General features: G+C 42.6%; 1 protein-coding gene across 8 annotated transcripts in view; it reads left to right on the forward strand.

Moving 5' to 3' along the window:
• MLLT10 (MLLT10 histone lysine methyltransferase DOT1L cofactor) overlaps window positions 1-19,615 on the forward strand; it is a 221,131-nt gene that overhangs the window by 81,782 nt on the left and 119,734 nt on the right. For 4 of the 8 annotated variants that reach the window (XM_077808198.1, XM_077808197.1, XM_077808204.1 and 1 more), the window contains 2 exons: window positions 5,902-5,995; window positions 8,288-8,383. The exons of 1 other annotated variant lie outside the window; for it this stretch is intronic. In XM_077808198.1, the coding sequence (XP_077664324.1) occupies window positions 5,902-5,995; window positions 8,288-8,383 (190 nt within the window). Of the gene's footprint in view, window positions 1-4,481; window positions 4,723-5,901; window positions 5,996-8,287; window positions 8,384-19,615 lie in introns of those variants that run through there. 3 more of the 8 variants (XM_077808200.1, XM_077808202.1, XM_077808199.1) reach the window with 3 other exon arrangements.

The following is a 19,615-nucleotide window of genomic DNA, read 5'->3' on the forward strand; positions in this document are numbered from 1 at the left end:
TGCTTTTTCTCATTGGGGACTTTTCCCCCAACCAAGTATGCCTGGTTCACCAGGCTTCAAGAAGTGCCTCTCCTTCAAAGAGACTATCCCAGTTGCAGATTATCCCAGTGCATATGCTGCCTCGGGGAAGGCCACATTCACAAAAATGTGATCTCTGCCAGAAACTCAGGCCCAGGTCTCTTAAGGATAGCAAGCTGAGACACAAGATTATCTTAATGGAGACGGCTCTCTGGACCCGCGCCAAGAGTCACCTGGCAGACATGAGTCTTTCCCACAACCCATAACATCCAAAGGCTGTGGGTTGAAGAAACCAGCTGATGTCCCCTCTCATAAGTCATCGAAAAAGAGGGTGGGTAGTCCCCACAGCGAGCTGCAAGCTGGCTGTAAACTATCTCCAGTGCAGTTGGTACCATCAGCACTGAGTCAATCCCAGCCTGGTATGCAAGGTTCATGAAGATCTATAGCGGCAAGTGCTGTTCATGTGCCTACAGACCCGATGGGCACAGGCACTGAGTCAACGGCACTGAGGGACAAGGATAGGAGTAAGCACTCCTCTAAGAAGACATTGCCAATATTTGATACTCCATTGGCACTGTCATGGATGCCCTATCAGCACCAGAGCAGTTGGTGTGGGCAATATCTCCATCCTCCTTGGTATTGCCAGTGGCACCAAGTTGATTGGTACTGCCGGAATTCTGGCACTCAAGGGATCTCTGCGTATCTGGTGTAGCAGAGTCTCCTTCGTACAGGGACCTCTGCCTCGAGTATCTGTATGGCACAGGTGTCTTCCCTGCTGCCCTGCCATGCTCCCCCACTCTCAGGTGTGTACTTGGACAGCAAAGCAGAGGAGGCAGTATTGCAGTGCTCCTCCCAGGCTCCCTGTGGTGCCCAATACCAACAGGGCTCTTGAGTATAGCCTCAGATGGCCCCACCGCTGTCACCTTGGTATGGTCAACCATGGGCACCGCCACTGCACCAGTGACCGTACTGAGACCCTTGGGCTGCATATTGCTCCCATGCCTCTCTGGTTTCTAGCCCTACTGGAAAACCCTTGAGATGCACCCCTTTGGCTGCGGCATCCGGAGCTTTGGAACCTCCAAAAGAAATCATGGAGGAACAGAAGGGCAGCGTGGAGGAAGAGGTGACCCCAAGGGCCATATCCTCCTCTTCCTGCCCAGATGAGGCCGATATGCCTCCCCCACCATCTCTGGCTGACGACTTTTGCCTAGCGAAGAGAGCGGCAGACACTCTTAAGATACTGCTAGAAGTCAAGAACACCCACCACAAACTCCTTGACATACTCCATTCATCCTTGTCCTCAAAAATTGCCCTCCCTATTAATGAGGCTCTCCTGGATCCTGCAAATCAAATGACAGACTCCAGCATTGGTAGCACCTACCTGCAAATGGGCGAATAAAAAAATGTTATGTCCCAGCAAGGAAGACAGAATTCCTCTTCTTCCACCTTCCACACAACTCCATCGTAGTGGATTCTGTTAATTCTCATAGCCATCAACACCAGATGAGGCCCACTCCCCCCGATGGGGACTAGAAGCATTTGGATCTTTTTGGGAGGAAAGTGTACTCCTTGGCCATGCTACATTTTCCAATAGCCAATTTACCAAGCCCTAACTTCAAAATACAACTATGTAAGCTGTTGGAAACTGAACTATTTTATTGAACAGCTGCCTGAGTCACACCACAACCAATTTAAAGCCATTATTCAAGAGGGATAGTGAATGGCCAAGATAGCACTATAATCTGCCCTCGATGCAGCTGACGAAATGGCCAGGTCCATCTCCACTGCGGTGATTATGCAACGTGCATTGTGGCTACCTCTGTCAGGCTTTCCAAAAGAAGTGCAGTCAGCAACTGAAGACCTTCCCTTCGAAGGCATTAAGTTCTTTGCGGAGAAGATGGATGCCTTTCTTCATGCACTAAAGGATTCTAGGACCACTCTCTGCTCACTGGGTATCTACAAAAGAGGAAATTTAGTCCACAGCTACACCATAAGCCATGCACCTCCCAATACCTGACTCAGTGCTACTACGAGCCACGGGGAAAGAAAACTAAGTTCCTGAGGTGTAAACCGTCTGGCCCACAATTTTCCATGTCCCAGCCACACACTTCCAAGCAACAATTTTGACATGTTGGTTGAGGCATTGATAGACCACTCCCCCCAACTGCTACAGCTGACAACCACTATCTACCAATTTGGGTTCTGTCTGACAACATTCTGCAGCACCTGGGAATGCGTAAGATCAGACCGATGGGTCTTGGAGATTGTTTGTTTGTTTGCAATGGCTATTCCTTACCTCCTTACTCTCTCCTCTACTTACTTCCCCGTCCCTCTTCAGGGACTGTTCTCAATGAACATAAGAGCATATGAATGGCCATATTTGGTCAGACCAAAGGTCCATCTAACCCAGTATCCTGTCTTCTGACAGTGGCCAGTGCCAGGTGCTTTAGAAGGAATGAACAGAACAGGTAATCATCAAGTGATCCATCCCCTGTTGCCCATTCCCAGCTTCCGGCAACAGAGGTAGGGACACCATCCCTGCCCATCCTGGTTAATAGCCATTGATGGACCTGTCCTCCATGAGCTATCTAGTTCTTTTTTTGAACCCTGTTAGTGTCTTGGCCTTCATAATATAGTCTGGCAAATAGTTCCAGAGGTGGACTGTACATTGTGTGAAGAAATACTTCCTTTTGTTTGTTTTAAATCTGCTACCTATTAATTTCGTTTGGTGACACTTGTGTTATGAAAAGGAGTAAATAACACTACCTTATTTACTTTCTCCACACCACTTTTGATTTTATAGACCTCTGTCATATCTCTCTCTCCATCCCCTTAGTCGTCTCTTTTGCAAGCTGAAAAGTCTCTTATTAATCTCTCCTCATATGGAAACTGTTCAATACTCCTAATAATTTTTGTTGCCCTTTTCTGAACCTTTTCCAATTCCAATATATCTTTTTTGAGATGAGGCAACCACATCTGCACGCAGTGTTCAAGATGTGGGCATACCATGGATTTATATAGAGGCAATATATTTTCTATCTTCTTATCTGTCCCTTTCCTAATGATTCCCAACATTGTTAGCTTTATTGACTGCCACTGCATATTGAGTGGATGTTTTCAGAGAACTATCCACAATGATTCCAAGATTTCTTTCTTGAGTGGTAACAGCTAATTTAGACCCCATCATTATATATTTATAGTTGGGATTATGTTTTTCAAGGTGCATTACTTTGCATTTATCAATATAGAATGTCATCTGCCATTTTGTTGCTCAGTCACCCATTCCCAGCTTCTGGCAATAGGGGCTAGGAACACCAACCCTGCCAATCCTGGCTAATAGCCAATGATGGACCTATCTAGTTCTTTTTTGAATCCTGTTAGTGTCTTGGCCTTCACAACATTCTCTGGCAAAGAGTTCCACAGGTTGACTGTGCATTAAGTAAAGAAATATTTAACTTTCCTCAGTCACCCAATTTTGTGAGATCCCTTTGTAACTCTTCGCAGTCTGCTTTGGACTTAACTATCTTGAGTAGTTTTATATCATCTGAAATTTTGCCACCTCACTGTTTACCCCTTTTTCCAGATCATTTATGAGTATGTTGAACAGCAGTGGTCCCAATACAGATCCCAGGAGGAGATCACTATTTACCTCTCTCGAATAATTTATTCCTACCCTTTGTTTCCTATCTTTTAACCAGTTACTGATCCAGGGGAAGACCTTCCATTTTATCTCATGACAATTTACTTTGCTTAAGAGCCTTTAGTGAGGGACTTTGTTAAAGGCTTTCTGAAAATCTAAGTACACTATACCCACTGGTTTACCCTTGTCTACATGCTTCTTGACCTCCTCAAAGAATTCTAGTGAATTGGTGAGGCACGATTTCCCTTTTCAAAAACCATGTTGACTCTTTCCAAACAAATTATGTTCATCTATGTGTCTGATAATTCTGTTCTTTACTATAGTTTCAACCAATTTGCGTGGTGCTGAAGTCAGGCTTACTAGCCTGTGATCGCCAGGATTGCCTCTTGAGACTTTTCAAAAAATTGGCATCACATTAGCTAACTTCCAGGTATCTGATACAGAAGCTGCTTTAAATGATTTACATACCACAATTAGTAGTTCTGCAATTTTACAATTGAGTTCCTCAGAACTCATGGTGACTTATTACTGTTTAGTTTTATCAATTTGTTCCAAAACCTCCTTTAATGACACCTCTATTTGGGACAATTCCTCAGATTTGTCTCCTAACAAGAGTGGCTCAGGTTTGGGACTATCCCTCACATCCTCAGCTGTGAAGACTGATGCAAAGAATTCATTTAGTTTCTCCACAATGGCCTTATCCCTCTTGAGTGCTCCTTTAACATTTTGATTATCCAGTGACCCCACTTGTTATTTAGCAGTCTTCCTGCTTCTGATGTACTTAAAATTTTTTTTGCCATTACTTTTTGAGCCTTTGGCTAGCTGTTCGTCAAGTTCTTTTTTGGCCTTCCTAATGATTCTGAGGTAGAGAAGGAACTGAGGGGGGAGTTAGCCCACATGCACTGGCTAGCCTCGTGGCAGGGCATGAGGAGAGACAGCGGATGTGTGGGCCTAGTGGACACTGCTGCTGAAGTTCTCCGATCTGCAGTACAGGGACGCAAGCACACCTACAGTGGAGCACCCATAGGGGGACACATCTTAAAGAACCATCATTACTGCACAAGGTGAGTAACTTCTTATTCTACTGAATTATTGCTTTTGAACATTCAATAAAACAAGCTATTAATGCAGGCAAGGAAACTTTTGAGGGTTTTTTAAAAAATTTATCTGATACTGACCATTTTAAATCAATAAAATATGGCTTCATTTGTTATGGTACTTTCAGTTCATTTTAAAATTCTTTAATCTTTATATCTTCTATTAATGCATTTCCTCTAGTAGATCAGAAGAGTAGCTGTTGACATGTTCAGGACTTGAACAGTTTCTACTGTTGTCTAAAACATTGGTGTGTTGAAAACTATTCTTTTGCTTAGATAAATGAAGTTTTTTGGGCCAAGAGTTTGAAGGTAGATCTATACTTATGGCAGTGTGTAAAGTACAGACACTGCTCGCCCAGCTAGCATGGGAAAAATGGCAGTGTACATGGGGAGGCACTGCTTAGGCAAGTAGAATGCCCCATATGCCCTAGGGTTCAGGCATACATCTTACATGACTCTCTACATACCCAAACAGTACCTCCCACATCTACACTGCTATATTTAGCAATGTTGTGTCCCTCTGCTTCCCCACTGCTAGTCTTTTCTTGCTGCAGTGAAAGACTCTGGTAGCGCAGAAAGGCTCTGGTAGCTCCCCAGTACTGAAGCCTTTCACTGTGGTGGGGAAAGCCTCTGGCAGGGGGAAGGCAGTGGGGAAAAGCTCTGGTAGCTGCTGCTGGAGCCTTTCCCTGCTGCTTTCCCCCTCTGGATCCTTTCAGTGCCTGGTGTAACTACACACAGCAGTGAATGTGGATGCAAGCTGCCTTTCACTACCCCGTGTAGCTACGCGTACCCTACCCACTGCCACAAGTGTAGACAAATATGGACAAGTTCAGAGTTAGGAACCTTAGTAAGTGGCCTGATTTTTTTAAACGCGTTCCGCACCTAAGCGGATGCATTGTTGGACTGGTGCCTTATTTAGATGTCTAAATATGGATTTAGTAGCGTAGGGGGAGACTTACAAAGGTAAGTTAGGCACCGCATCGCATGGAGGCAGTGATAGTTGCATGTTCTACTCCCTGTTTGTGACTTTTGGAAATCTCCCCAGTAACTTTAGGTATCTATATTTGAAAGTCTCTTCTAGAGATTTTGAGGTGACTTGGTATAAAATTACTTTTGATCTTGAATTTTTTTTTTTTCCTTCCCCAGTGCACAGTTTGCAGGTCTTCTTTGTGAAGAAGAGGGTAATGGTGCAGATAATGTCCAATACTGTGGCTACTGTAAATACCATTTTAGTAAGCTGGTAAGAATTTATTGAATTCAGTATGTAAAATATGACACTAACTTGAATTTTTACTCAATGACTTGAGTTACTAATAGCAATAAAATAGTATTGTATGTGGATTAGGGTGTTGCTTATACAAGAAACTGAATAAAATTATACAAAATTATGTGGAAAATATTCTTGTTTTTTCCTTATGGTAATGATTTAATTTTGAGGGTAGAAATACTTCCTGAAAATGTATTATAGTGTTATGAACAAACGTTTGCTTTGGAATGTATTATCTCTGTCAGAGAAAAATAGGGAGCATGTTTAGACAGTGACTTTAAAAAAAAATGTAATAGACGTGTATTGTTCAAAATGAGCTTCTGCTTTCAGAAGTGCCGACTTTCCACTTCCCTGGGGGTGCTCGACTTCCGCTCCACCCCTGAGAGCGCCCCCCCATCCCTCCCTCTCTTTCCCAGTGCCTCCTGCATGCTGCTGAACAGCTGATCGCAGCGGGCAGGACGCACTGGGAGGAAGGGGGAGGGGTTGATGGGGGGGGGGGGCTGCCGGTGGGTGGGAGACCCTGGGGGGAGGGAGAGGAGCTGATAGGTGGGGCTGATGGTGGGTGCTGAGCACCCACTGTTTTTTTTCTGATGCGTGCTCCAGCCCTGGAGCACCCACAGAGTTGGCACCTATGTCTGTTTGTATTAAGGTCCTGTAAGGTTTCCTCTTCCTATTTGATTAGTTTGGCCACACTTAACGTATTCTTCTGTAAGCATCTTAACAAATTTTTTCCTCTTGTCAAGCCATGTGTTGGAGGATATATCAGCCCACAAATTCCTCTTCTGTTCTCCTCTTCCTAGCATCCTGTGTGTTGATCTATTACTCTACATTCAGTCGAGATCCTTGGCTAACTGTCTTTTTCTGAAGCACACCAGAAAGGGAATACTTTAGGGCTTGGTCCAGTGCTCTTTTAAGTCAGGGGAAAGACTCCCATTGACTTCAGTGGACTTTGGATCAGACCCTGTGAGTTGAGTGGCTTGTACCTCTTCTGATGATCGTCGGTTTGATAATCCTGACTATCTCTTCATATTAATGTATGTGTTCAGACTTGGAGGATTTACAGCTTTTATTTATTAAAACAGTATTAAAATCTTAGAGTTAAATTCAGCCATTGGTGTAAGTAAGCATAATTCAATGACTCAACTGATGTTTACACTAACACTGAATTTGTCCGCAGTGCTTCTGTGCAGACATGATTTAAGGATACTTACACTGTTATCAGATTAGTATTTCTTAAAAAAAAAAAAAAAATCCCCGTATTTTAAACATTGTGGCATGTGGCTTTCCACCAGAAGACTGAAATACGAACAGCAGCTATAATTGGCTAGAGAACGTTGGTTATATGAAGCTTTCCGATGGACTGTTAGTGAGGTTCTGTTAATAATGGCTAGTAAATGCACAATTTTTTCCCTTTATAGTAGTTGTAAGACACCTAGGTAGTGAATTTCTGTTGTAACCTTGAGAATCTAGGATGGTTAGATAAGCAGCATTGGGCGTAGTGTCTTCAAAATGCCTTAATTGTGGTGCAGTCACTGAGAAATGCTTTGCCTGTTTTGTTTTGGAATTATGAAGTGACTTCAGAATTTTGAACACTTGCCTGGCACAATGAAGTCCTGGTCCCTAACAAGGGCTCCTAGGTATTATAATAATACAAAAAAAAAATCATTATCTGTCACCAATGTATTAACTTGACATCCTTGTATCTTTTTTTAAAAATTGTTTTTCAACTTCTGTTTCATAACTGATAAGATACTCCAGACTGGGTATTTATTTGGATGATAAATCATGAAGCCAAAACCCCGCCTCCTCACAGTGCACTTGAGACATGCCTCAAGTATGCATTTTTCCCTGTGTCTTGTTTAAGTTAATGGCAGTGTCAGCACCATGGCTTATCATATTCTCATTTGAGAAAAATCTTCTTTGTTTTTTTTGTTTTAAGTTACCAGAAGGTGAAAATATATCTAAGTGTAATTTAACATTGTTAAAAGGTGGTGTATTGGCTCTTTTGTGGAAAGCATATTTGCAAATTGACAGGCTGCATATGTCAATCTAAGGGTAGTTGACTTCTGGTATGTTTGGGATAGTTAACATTAACACTTGAAACAGATTTGTCAGTGTCAGTTTTTGTCAGGCTTTCAGTTAAAAGTATTTTTTTTTGGTGTGGAGCAGTAAGGCATTTTTATCAAGCTCAGTTGAAATGGATTGTACCGTAATTTATTAAAATGGTTCCTTTTTTACATACATAAATATATCTTCTCTTTTTAGAAAAAGAGCAAACGGGGATCTAATAGGTCATATGATCAAAGTTTAAGTGATTCTTCCTCTCACTCTCAGGATAAACATCATGAGAAGGAGAAAAAAGTAAGTGGATTTGTTGTTGCTAATTATGTGGCACATCTGCTTATTAGTAGCACCTTGTAAATATTTCATTTAGTTATGGCTAAAATATATGGAGAAGATTTGCTTCTCAAATGTAGAACACTGAGAGTAAATAATAAAGATGGTAAATTAGAGGTGATAGAACCTAAAGGGGAAGCCTTCTGTTTGGTACATTTTTGTACATACACTTTCCCTTTCCCCTTCCTCTAACTTTGGTATCTGGGATGTGAGAATAGAGAAACTGTTGGGGAAGAGTTGCTTGTATGCAGTTGCCTTAATCTTTACTGAAATCTAAGAGGATTTTTTGTGAAATCTTTATTTTTTGACTACAAAAAGGACAACTTTTTAAAAAACATATCGGGAACCAGTCACATCTAGTGCGGTGATTAAAATATCTCTTATTTTCTGTTTTTACCTTCATCATTGGAGAAACTGAGATTGAGGTTAGCAAGATTGCTTGCTTGTTGGTAGATGTTTTTCAGAGGTACTGTTAAGCCCACTGTGATGGCAGAATGACATGTCACGTGGGGATTTTTTAAAAAGTATAAAGAGCACGACTAACCTCTAATTTGTATCCTTGTTGACTTACTCTTCTTATACTTTGATTTTAGATAGTTTAGGGAAGAATGTTGATTCTGTATTGGTAAATGAATGCTTGAAAATTTTGGCTCATACTACCAAATTTACAATTGTGTAAGGTCATTTTGCTGTCTGAATGCTGTAGAACAAAATAGCAGATAATTGCATAATAATACAAACCTACTTGCATCCCTAGGGAGCAAAAAAGTGAAAATTTACAGGTGCAAACCCAGTATTCCTAATTTTTTATTTTTTAAAAATGAAATCTTTAAAGTTATTTTGTATGGGCAGACTTGGTATTTCATATTTATTCAAAGGACTGAAATAAGAATAAAACTGAGGTACATAAAGATGTTTCTTTATTATATGTGTTTATGGTATTTAGAAACAACAGTTTTAATAGCAGAGAGAAGAAATTTGAATGAGTAGTGTATGAGTCTTCCTTCAAATAGTGAAATTTTGTGAATTTTTGTTTTGCAAGCAAATTTTCACCATGGATGAATGTTGTGCCTTGTTTTCCTCAAGGTGAATTTTTAAGTGTTTAATCTTTGGCTGTGCGTTGGGTGAATAGTTCCATAAACTATTTACCCTTTTATCTGACCTGGTAACTCTGTAGGAGCTTTGTTCGGTTATATTTGTCTCTCTAAATTAATTTTAAAGATTAAAAAAATATTATGCCAGAAAAGCATTTGATTTTGGCAGATTAGTCAGAAATCCTGTTAGAAAACAGCCTTGATGTCTACTGGCAACAATTGCTTTTGTAGGCTTTTGCAGTGAAGCTGTTATGGATAGCATAACATTAGAGGTATTAACACATCCTAATTATTTATTGGATGGAAACCTCAAAAACAAAGTTTTAGAATAAATATGGACTACAAAATTATTTATAAGTTGAAAGTTAATATTTGTCTTGCTATTAGCTGAAGTCAATAGTAATTTAATTGCTTTATTTTCTTAATTATTATATTGCAGTTTACAATTTCTCAGAATCGGTGCTCGTCAGTTTAGTCCAGTTGGAACATCACAAAGATAGTTGACAACTCCAAAGTGCTACTTAATTTTTAAAACATAAATCAAGTTCTCCTGTAATTATTAGGTGTGAACATGGGGCTGAGTTATAACTGTTAAAACTTGAGCAGCATTGAAGAGTCCTGGGGAGAGTACTGCGAGGGGCACCTCTTGCTACCTGTTCAACAAGTATAACCACCACTTTCCCAGCACAGCTGCTCAACCCTTGCAATACCTAGAATCTCCCCCCTCTGCAGCTGCTAATTCTATCAGTACCAGTAAGTTCCTCTTTCTACTTCCCAGCTCTGAGAGCTGAATTATGTTTGCCTCCTTTTTCAGTGCACTGGGAACAGGAGACAAGGGTTCCATGAACCTGTTTGCCTTCAGCACACCCCAGAGGCAGAATTAAACCCATGATGTCTGTAAAGCTAAACCAGTCTGTACTATTAATTTGGTGCAGTTAACTACTATTTTGGTATTTAAAAGGCTTGGTATAGTATATTATAGTTATTTCATACAGCAGTCTTGATTTGTTTTGCCTATCACATATTTGCAAAGCACTCTTACAGTTAAGACCACAGATCAGAATAAAAAAAGTTTACTACAATTATTAATAACTTTTTATCTGTTGTATTTTTTTTTACCTTTTAATAATTTGTATTATCAGAGGACAGTCCTCTTAAAATTGTATCGCTACTTATATATAATGTAAAATGCTTATCTTTACTGGGGATAATGTTACTGACCTCGTTTGCAAAGTGCTTTGAGACCGACTGATGAAAATTGCTATAATGAGAGCTAGGTATTATTATTTTATTATTATTATAAATCAGTAAGCCAAGCATAGTATGAAGGTTAGTTATTTTGTTAAAATTGTTTGCCTTTTTCATGCAACAGCTCATCTGATATATTCTGCAGATGGCAATCCATTGCTGCTTGTCTTGTCTTTGTGACTTAGTTCTTATGGAGACTAGGGAAAATACAAACTAGTGCTATTTACGGAATGTTGTCCCAAAAGAAAAATGAATGGTCATGTAGCTTTGGATAGTTGAAAAGTGTTGAAATTGTAAGAAAAAGCCCTTTGGCTCTTTTTTTTGTGTGGGGGGGCGGGGAAAGGAGGGGGAACCTTAGCACTTAGGAAGAAATGTCTGTGTTGAAAATCTGCCCGACTAGATTGTAAAATGTTCCACTGAGAGGCTAATGGCAGTAATGCTTCAAGAGGCCTATTTGATTGTAATGTTCTGGATCTAGGAGTGTGGTCTTGTTTATCCTGTACGCACTGTAGGTAGAAAAAATTTCTAATATTAGTTGTGCACAGTGGGTAAGTGATTGGTTAACTAGTTGAACACTAATGGCCTTGAAGTGTGTGCTTGTACTCTGAAAACTGACTCTAAAAATAGTGTAGTGGTTTTCCATGTTTCTCTTTTACTGGCTTCCATGGTGAATGTGCTTGGTTTTCAAGTAAAAAGATATTATGTTTATATTTATTTTACCCCAGACTGTCAGACTAGACTGAGTTTCTAGTGCTGACTCTAGTATTGCCAATAAGTAAAGATTCTTCAGCTGTAAATTAATTATTCTGTTGATATGTAAACCAGCATATAATTCAGTATTATTTTTGCAGTGTTAATAGTGCTAAAAAGTAGTTTTAACATGCACAAAAAGTAAGGCCCAAATTCTATCTTCAGTTAAGTACATGCAACTCTTGCTGAAGTCTGAGAAAGGAGGTCTCATTTTCACATAATCCTTTTTTTTTTACTCTCATGGCAGTTTAAATGTCAAATGGGGATTCAAACTTGATTTTCTGCCTGCTATTTTCTCAGGTTTCTTTTATTTTCACGTGTCGTCATAGTTACTGAAGTTACCTGTGATATTGATCCTTATTTGCTAGTTGCTTACAACAAGTGTTTTATTTTTTGGTGACATCAGAAAATAACTTTGGGACAGTAATATTTTCCCTAAAGACTTTTCTAATCCATCATTACACCTAAAATGTTGATAGAAAATATTACATTGCTTTCATTTCTCAGAACAATAATTGTCAAGGAACTATAGCTTCAAGAAATAAGATTAAAAATGTCCTAAAACCACAATTCATATAATAATCTCGCTGTCTGAGTAACAAGCCCAGACCAATAACAAAAAAAATTTGGATAAAACTGTAAATTAAACTGAAGCTTTAAATGTTGTAGATCTAAGATTTCTTAATTTAATAGATGTCAACTATTTGTATCCTCCAAGGTGTAATGTTTCTCAGCACATTTACTTAAATTTTAATAAAAAAGGCGGCGAAAAGCCACCTTCTGTGCTCCTCTGATCTGGGTCAGCTAGGGGTTGCTCTACCTTTGCCCTGCTAGAATGGGTTCATATAGTGTGTGTTTCATGCTTTGTCTTCTATGAGCTGTGTATGTGCCCTTATTACTTGATGTGTTTTGGGAAGGGCCATTCCCTGATTTTGTGTTCATTGTTGTCTTGACATTGAAAGGCAAGGCAAACTCAACTCCAGACCTTCCATTATTAATGAGGTTTAATGAGCCATATATTCAGCAGATGACGATTGAGCCAGGGCAATCAAATATATCCAGAGTTGCTTGCAATTCCAGACTTCCTGAAATGCATCAATTGTTTACCTGAAAACTAGCCTGTGTACAGCATAGGATTTTATGACATCTGGTAGAACACTCTTGCTTTACATAGTTTTGTGTAAAATTTATCACATTTCTTATATGAGGGCTTGTCTACACGTACAGTGCTGTGTGATGCAGCTGCACCTCTGTAGCAACGAGGCCTTGTCTACACTACAGTTTTGTTGACTAAGGCAGCTTTTGTTGACAAAAAGTGGAAGTGTATGCACTGCAGTGCTCCTCCTGCCGAGAAAGTCTTCTGCTAGGCTGGCAAAAATAAAACCACCTCAATGAGAGGCATAGAGCTTTTTGCAACATAGAGTGACGCAGCATCAGTGTAGACAATGTGTTCCTTATGTGGTTTATCTGGCCTCCAAGAGGTATCCCACAATACTCACTGTGACCACTCTGCTCACTCTTTTGAGCACCGCTGCCCTGCATCCAGCTACACCGGCATGCACCCCTGCCCTTTCAAAGCCCCAGGAAGTTTTGAAATTGCTCAGCATGGAGAGCTCATATAGTTACTGCCCAGCAGAGCATGTGGGCTCCCAGCAGCAGACATACTTGGTCTGTGGGGAGAGGAGGCTGTGGGAGAACTCAGAGGGAATCATGTAATCAAAAGATTAATGCGGAATCCTGCTCTCCCTGGCACTAGGACAGTAGTGTCAAGCAGGCAGAGTGGGGTGGGAGGAAGAGACTGATGTGCTGTGCAGAGCTGGGGAAGGAGGTGGGGGCTGATGTCGGGGTGTCCCTCTACCCTTGCTGGTGTACCGGTTTCCACTGAGGGGGGGTGCCTGTCTGCACCAGCTTATTCCTCAGGATTGGTTGCTTCTGGCTGCTCTCTGAACAAGTGTTCAGTCTGGTGAATATTGTACTTAGAGACAGCGTGCCAACACACTCACTGTTCCCCAACAAACTCCTCCCACCCTCTTTAAACCCCCCCACTTCTGTGGGCTTCTTATGTTAATGTTCAGCAATATCACTTTGGTCATATTGCCAAGTGCTGCTTTAAAAAGTGATTTAAAATGTGTTACTTTTTGGGTATACACGCCCCGGGTACCTGCGGCACCACTGAGGTCCAAGCGAAGGAGAAGGAGTCGAGGCACAGACTAAGACATGCCTAAGGCATGGGACTCGGCACCGATCATCTCCTCAGGTACCATGCCTCTAGACAATGCAGTCGGCAGTGACGGACAAAAACAAGTTGGCGCTGACTGCACCAACCAGACACAGCATCGTTTGGCATCAATGCCGGCACCAATGAGAGCGGACCCTGCGACACAGACGGTCCTGACCAGAGAGACTTGATATCGTTGGCACCGTACTCCCCAGTACTTGGTACCGAGGGCTCCCCTGCGGGCTATGGAGGAGATCCCAGCAGCTCTCATGAAATGGCACTCATCTAGTGAAGACGATGACGAGGTGCAGGAACAATGCACTTTCTCACCACACCATTCCTCAGTGAAGGAACGCTGACCACTTTGGACCCATGGAGGCCAAGATACCATTACAACCAGATGGCTCAACCATGGTGCGGACCACCATGGATGTACCCACCAGTGGACTTCCCCATGCAATGGGCACACTGGGAACCCTGGTCAACTTACCAGGGTCCACACTCCAGGCCATCCACAGCTCATAGGGCGAACTACACTCCAACCCAGCATCTCCCACCCCACAGCCCATGGAGCCTCAGGAAGTTGGGGATGAAACAGAAACACCGAGCTCAGAAGAGGATATGTCTCAAGCACACAATTCGTCCGTCCTCCCCAGATGAGGCAATTATGCCACCACTGCCTACTTTGGCGGACGATTTCAAACAGTTCTAGGAACTGTTTAAACAGGTCGCCCAAAGCCAGGACATCCTGCTGGAGGAAGTGCAGACGAACCAGGACAAGCTGGTACAAATATTACAACGATCATCTACCTTCAAGATGACTCCCCCTATCAATGATGCCATCTTGGAACTAGTGGAGACAGTCTGGCAGACACCGGCCTCAATTCCACCAACATGAAAAAGGGTGGACAAAGTATTATGTCCCCACAAAAGGGGCAGATTTCCTCTTTGCCTGTCTGCCTCCCAACTCCTTGGCAGTTGATGCCGCTATTGAATACGGCAAGCAAACCCCAGTATAGATTGAGACCACAGAATAAAGAACACAAGAGGCTCAACCTGTTCGAGTGCAAAATTTATTCTTCAGGCACGTTACAATTCAGAGTCACAACTATTCTGCCTTGTTGGCAAAATACAATTATGATAACGGGGAAACTTAGGACATTCACAGCAGAGCTCCTCAAGGGAAAAAAAAATCACAATTTCAGGCTATTGTAAATAAGGATCAACTGATAGCCAAAACAGCCTTCTAAGCATCCTTAAATGTCGCCAACACAACTGCCAGAGCTATGGCTGTAGTGATGCACCAGGCATCCTGGTTGCAGGCCTTAGGCATCCCTAAAGAACTACAAACTAAAGTAGAAGACCTACCCTTTGATCGAGAAAAATTGTTCTTGAACAAAACTGATCAGGTGCTCCACACAATGAAGGACTCTTGGGCCGCTCTGCACACTCTGGGGACTTATAGCCCACCTGTAAAGAGAAGAAGATACCAACCTTATCAAAGACCCAGAGACTCCTCCAACAATTGACAGCAACAACAGCTTCACAATAACCAACGGCAGCATCAACGCTCACAGCGTCAGAGATTTGGTCAAGGGTTTGAACAACCTCCCTCACCATGCAGTGCGTGCGCACAATCCATTCCCATGTTTTGGTATTCGCCTTCCCCCATTCTGTCACATCTGGGCCTCAATAACATTGGCCAATGGGTTTTAGAAATAGTCTGTTCAGAATATACCATCCCCTTCACCTCCCAACCACCTACCTTACCCCCCTCCCCGTCCTCCTTCGGGGACCCTTCTCATGAGCACCTGTTACGACAAGAAGTTGATCATCTTCTACAACTAGGTGCCCTGGAACAAGTACCTTCTCAATACAGGGGGAAGGGATTTTACTCCCATTATTTCTTGACGCAGAAGAAGAATGGGGGATGGAGACCTGTGTTGGACCTCAGGAAGCTCAACAAGTTCGTACACTCCCAAAAGTTCCAAAATAGTCACACTGGGCACGATTCTCCCAGCGCTGCAACAGGGGCGCTGGTTTTTAGCCCTTGACTTCCAAGATGCTTGTTTCCATATCACCATTCATCCTGCTCACAGAAAATTCCTACAATTCACAGTAGGATACGAACGCTTTCAGTACAGAGTACTACCATTCAGCCAGTCTACTGTTCCAAGAGTTTTCTCCAAAACCCTAGCAGTAGTTGCAGCACATTTATGCAAACAGGGAATAATGATCTTCCCTTACCTGTACGATTGCCTTCTCAAAGGGTCAACTCAAGGAGAAACAACTGACACAGTCCAAACTGTTATCACACTATTCAGGGATCTAGGGCTACAGATGAACGAAAATCCACTCTAATCCTTTTCCAGCAACTGGTTTTCATTGGGGCATACCTCGATGCCATAGAAGCCAAAGCATCTCTGGCCCTTGCCAGATTCACAACTATCACAGACTTTATCTCAGAGCTATGACTCTGCCCCCAAATAGAGGCTCATACTGTCTTGCAACTACTGGGACACATGGTAGCCACAAATTTGTGGTGTGACATGCAAGAGTACATATGTGGTGCCTACAGGGCTGATTAAGCACGGTATATATACCCAGAAAACACAGCCTGCACAAACAACTCTCAGTGCCAACCAGTGTCCTAGACTCTTTACAATGGTAGACAAGACTTCAAAATGTTTGTATGGGCATCTCGTTCCAACAGGAACCCCCATCGATTATGATGGCCACAGGTGCCTCACTGATAGGTTGGGGCGCACATACGAATTAACACATGATTCAAGGCAAATGGTTTCCTGGGGAGACTCACTTACACATCAGTCTTTTAGAGCTACGTACAGTCCGCAATTCCTGCAGGTACTTCCTACCTCATATAAAGAATGAATCTGTCTGCATTATGACCAACAACATTGCATGCATGTTTTACATCAACCACCAAGGAGATGCTTTGTCCCACTCGCTATGCATCGAAGCCATGAAACTATAAAACTGGTGTATACAACACAACATAAACATCTCTGCATGCTACCTACCTAATTGCCAGAATGCGACGGCGGACACATTCAGTAGGTACTTCTCCCAAGACCATGAATGGGAGTTGAATGGCGAGATTCTGAGATCAATCTTCAGCTGGTTGGGTATTCACATCATCCACTTGTTTGCATCCCCAATGAACTGCAAATGCTTAAGGTTCTGTTTGTGAGTGGGACTGGGACCATGAACACCAGAGGACACCTTTCTCATCAAATGGGAGGCACAACTCATGTATGCGTTTCTGCCGATTCCACTGATCTCATGCATGATACACAAGATATGAACAGACAGGCCAAGGTTATCCTCATAGTCCCAACGTGGCCCAGACAAGCATGGTACCCTTACCTGATGTGTATGGTGATATGAGCTCCATGATCTCTCCCTCATCGTCCAGATCTGCTGTCTCAGCACAACAGTCACACTCTTCACCCGAACCCACAGATACTCCACCTGCAAGCATGGCTCCTGCATGGTTCAATCATGACGAACTAACCTGTTCAGAAAAAGTTAAACGTGTTATTAAACAGCAGGAAGTTGACCACGCATAATACTTACCTTCAAAAATGGAAGAGGTTCTCTGCCTGATGTCAAGACAGACATTTGATGGGTGCTGCAGCACCACTACTATTAATGCTGGAATATTTACTGGAGCTGAAAAGTTCAGGGTTAGCTATAAGCTCGATCAAAGTCCATCTTGCAGCCATTTCCGCATTCCATCAAGAGATGGATGGAACCTCAGCTTTTGTGCACCCTACCACTAAGCGCTTCCTCAAGAGCCTCCTAAAAGTTTACCCAGAAGTTCGGCAACCTGTGCTGGCGTGGGACCTCAACATGGGGCTCAAATGCCTGACCAGTCCACCATTTGAACCATTAGCCACCTGCTCCTTCCTACATTTACCTATGAAAATGGCCTTTCTGGTCACTATTACTTCCACCAGAAGGGTGAGTGAGATAGGAGTGCTCATGGCTGATCCTCCATATACAACGTTCTTCAAAGACAAGGTCATGCTATGCCCACACCCTAAATACCTACTGAAAGTAACTTCAGCATTTCATATGAACCAACCAATCCATCTCCCTACGTTCCACCCTAAGCCTCATGGGACTCCAACAGGGGCCGCCCTGCACACATTAAGACATTAAGCGTGCACTAGCGTTTTACCTTGAAAGGACCAAACCCTTCCGGAAATCCCAATGACTTTTCATCTCTACTACCGAGCACTCAAAAGGAGATGCTATATTCACTCAGAGATTGTCTGAATGGATCTCCACATGCATTTAAATGTGCTATTGTATCCGGAATACAGAACCACCCAAACATATTAGAGCACATTCTACTAGATCTGTTTCAACCTCAATAGCGTTCCTAAATAATGTTCCAATATTAGAGATGTTTAAGGCAGTCACTTGTGTATCTGTGCACACATTTGCTGAGCACTATGCAATCACTCATGATGTCATAGTGGGCCTCACAGTACTTACCTCAGTGACTCAAATGAACCCGAAGTCCGCCCAGCCCTCTGAGAGGGACTGCTCTATAGTCACCTGAAGTGGAGCACCCACAGGGACAGCACTCAAAGAAGTGGGGAAGGTTACTCATCTTGTGCAGTAACTGAGGTTCTTTGAGATGTGTGTCCCTGTGGGTGCTACACTACCCGCCCTCCTCCCCTCTACTTTGGAGTTTGCAGTAGGGACTCTGCGGTAGAGAAGGAACTGGAGGGCTCGGGTCGTGCGCACGCTACATGCGACACTAACAGCACCACGAGATGCCTACTGCGCACACATGGCCCACACAGTCACTGCTACTGTAAATCTCTGATCAATGGCGCCGGGACACACTGACACCTGAAGTGGAGCACCCACAGGGGGACACATCTCGAAAAACCTCAGTTACTGCACAGGGTGAGTAACCTTCCCTTGCATGGTGTGGTGGCTAGGAGCAGGAACGGCTGTGCATCACCCAGTCTCCTCTAGGTTCCTGAGGAGCAGCTGCCTCTCAGGGTTCGCCCTTTTCTCCTTGCCAATCACACGGCAGCTCTGCTTTGCCCTCTGCTGCCTGCCGAGGGCACTGGGCTCCTCTGGCCCGGGTGGGGGCCATCACTGGCTGCCACTCTGCCAGTGTATACAGTTTGGGGGGCCAACGCCACCCCATACCCTCAACTCTGCTCATGACAGACCACCCGGGACTATGTCGTGGCCCACAGTTTGGGAACCCATGTGTTAACCCATTAGCTTGTGTGTCTGGAGGGGAAGTTTTAGGTGGTATTCTATTGTCAGGTTCTGCCCCCCCCCCCAATCCTTGGTACAGTAGAAAAATGAAAAATTTGACCATAATTATAGAAGCTAAAGTTTTGGAAGTCTGTCAAGTAAGACAATATCACAAAGTGTTGCTTAGGAACAATTTTATTTGTACAAATGAATATTTACGTATTTAAATAGTGTCAAGATTCAGATCATCATCAGATGTTTTATTTTTAAATGTGAAGTAGCAGCGACTACTACTTGATACTTCAGCAAAGACTCAATGCTGCTGCATGTCACTATCTCAAGTGACATCTCAAAGTAGATATTCTTGCTTGCTTTGATAAGTCAGTCATACAGCAGTTTAAGTTGGCCACAACATAATACTGTAGCCATTAACCAGGTTAAAACGAGCATTTTATGTTTAATATTTATCACCTTGAAGATGTGCATACTTAAACAACACATAACAGCAAAAATAAGAAAAGAGTGGGGAGGATGTATTAAACAGCAAGGTTTAGCAGTTTATTCAGGTCGGTATAGTATACTTTAAAAATGGATAATGGAACAGATAAAGGAACAGAAGATAGTCTTGGTCACCTG

Source organism: Eretmochelys imbricata, chromosome 2, assembly GCF_965152235.1.
Source record: "Eretmochelys imbricata isolate rEreImb1 chromosome 2, rEreImb1.hap1, whole genome shotgun sequence".
NCBI classification, from domain to species: domain Eukaryota; kingdom Metazoa; phylum Chordata; order Testudines; family Cheloniidae; genus Eretmochelys; species Eretmochelys imbricata.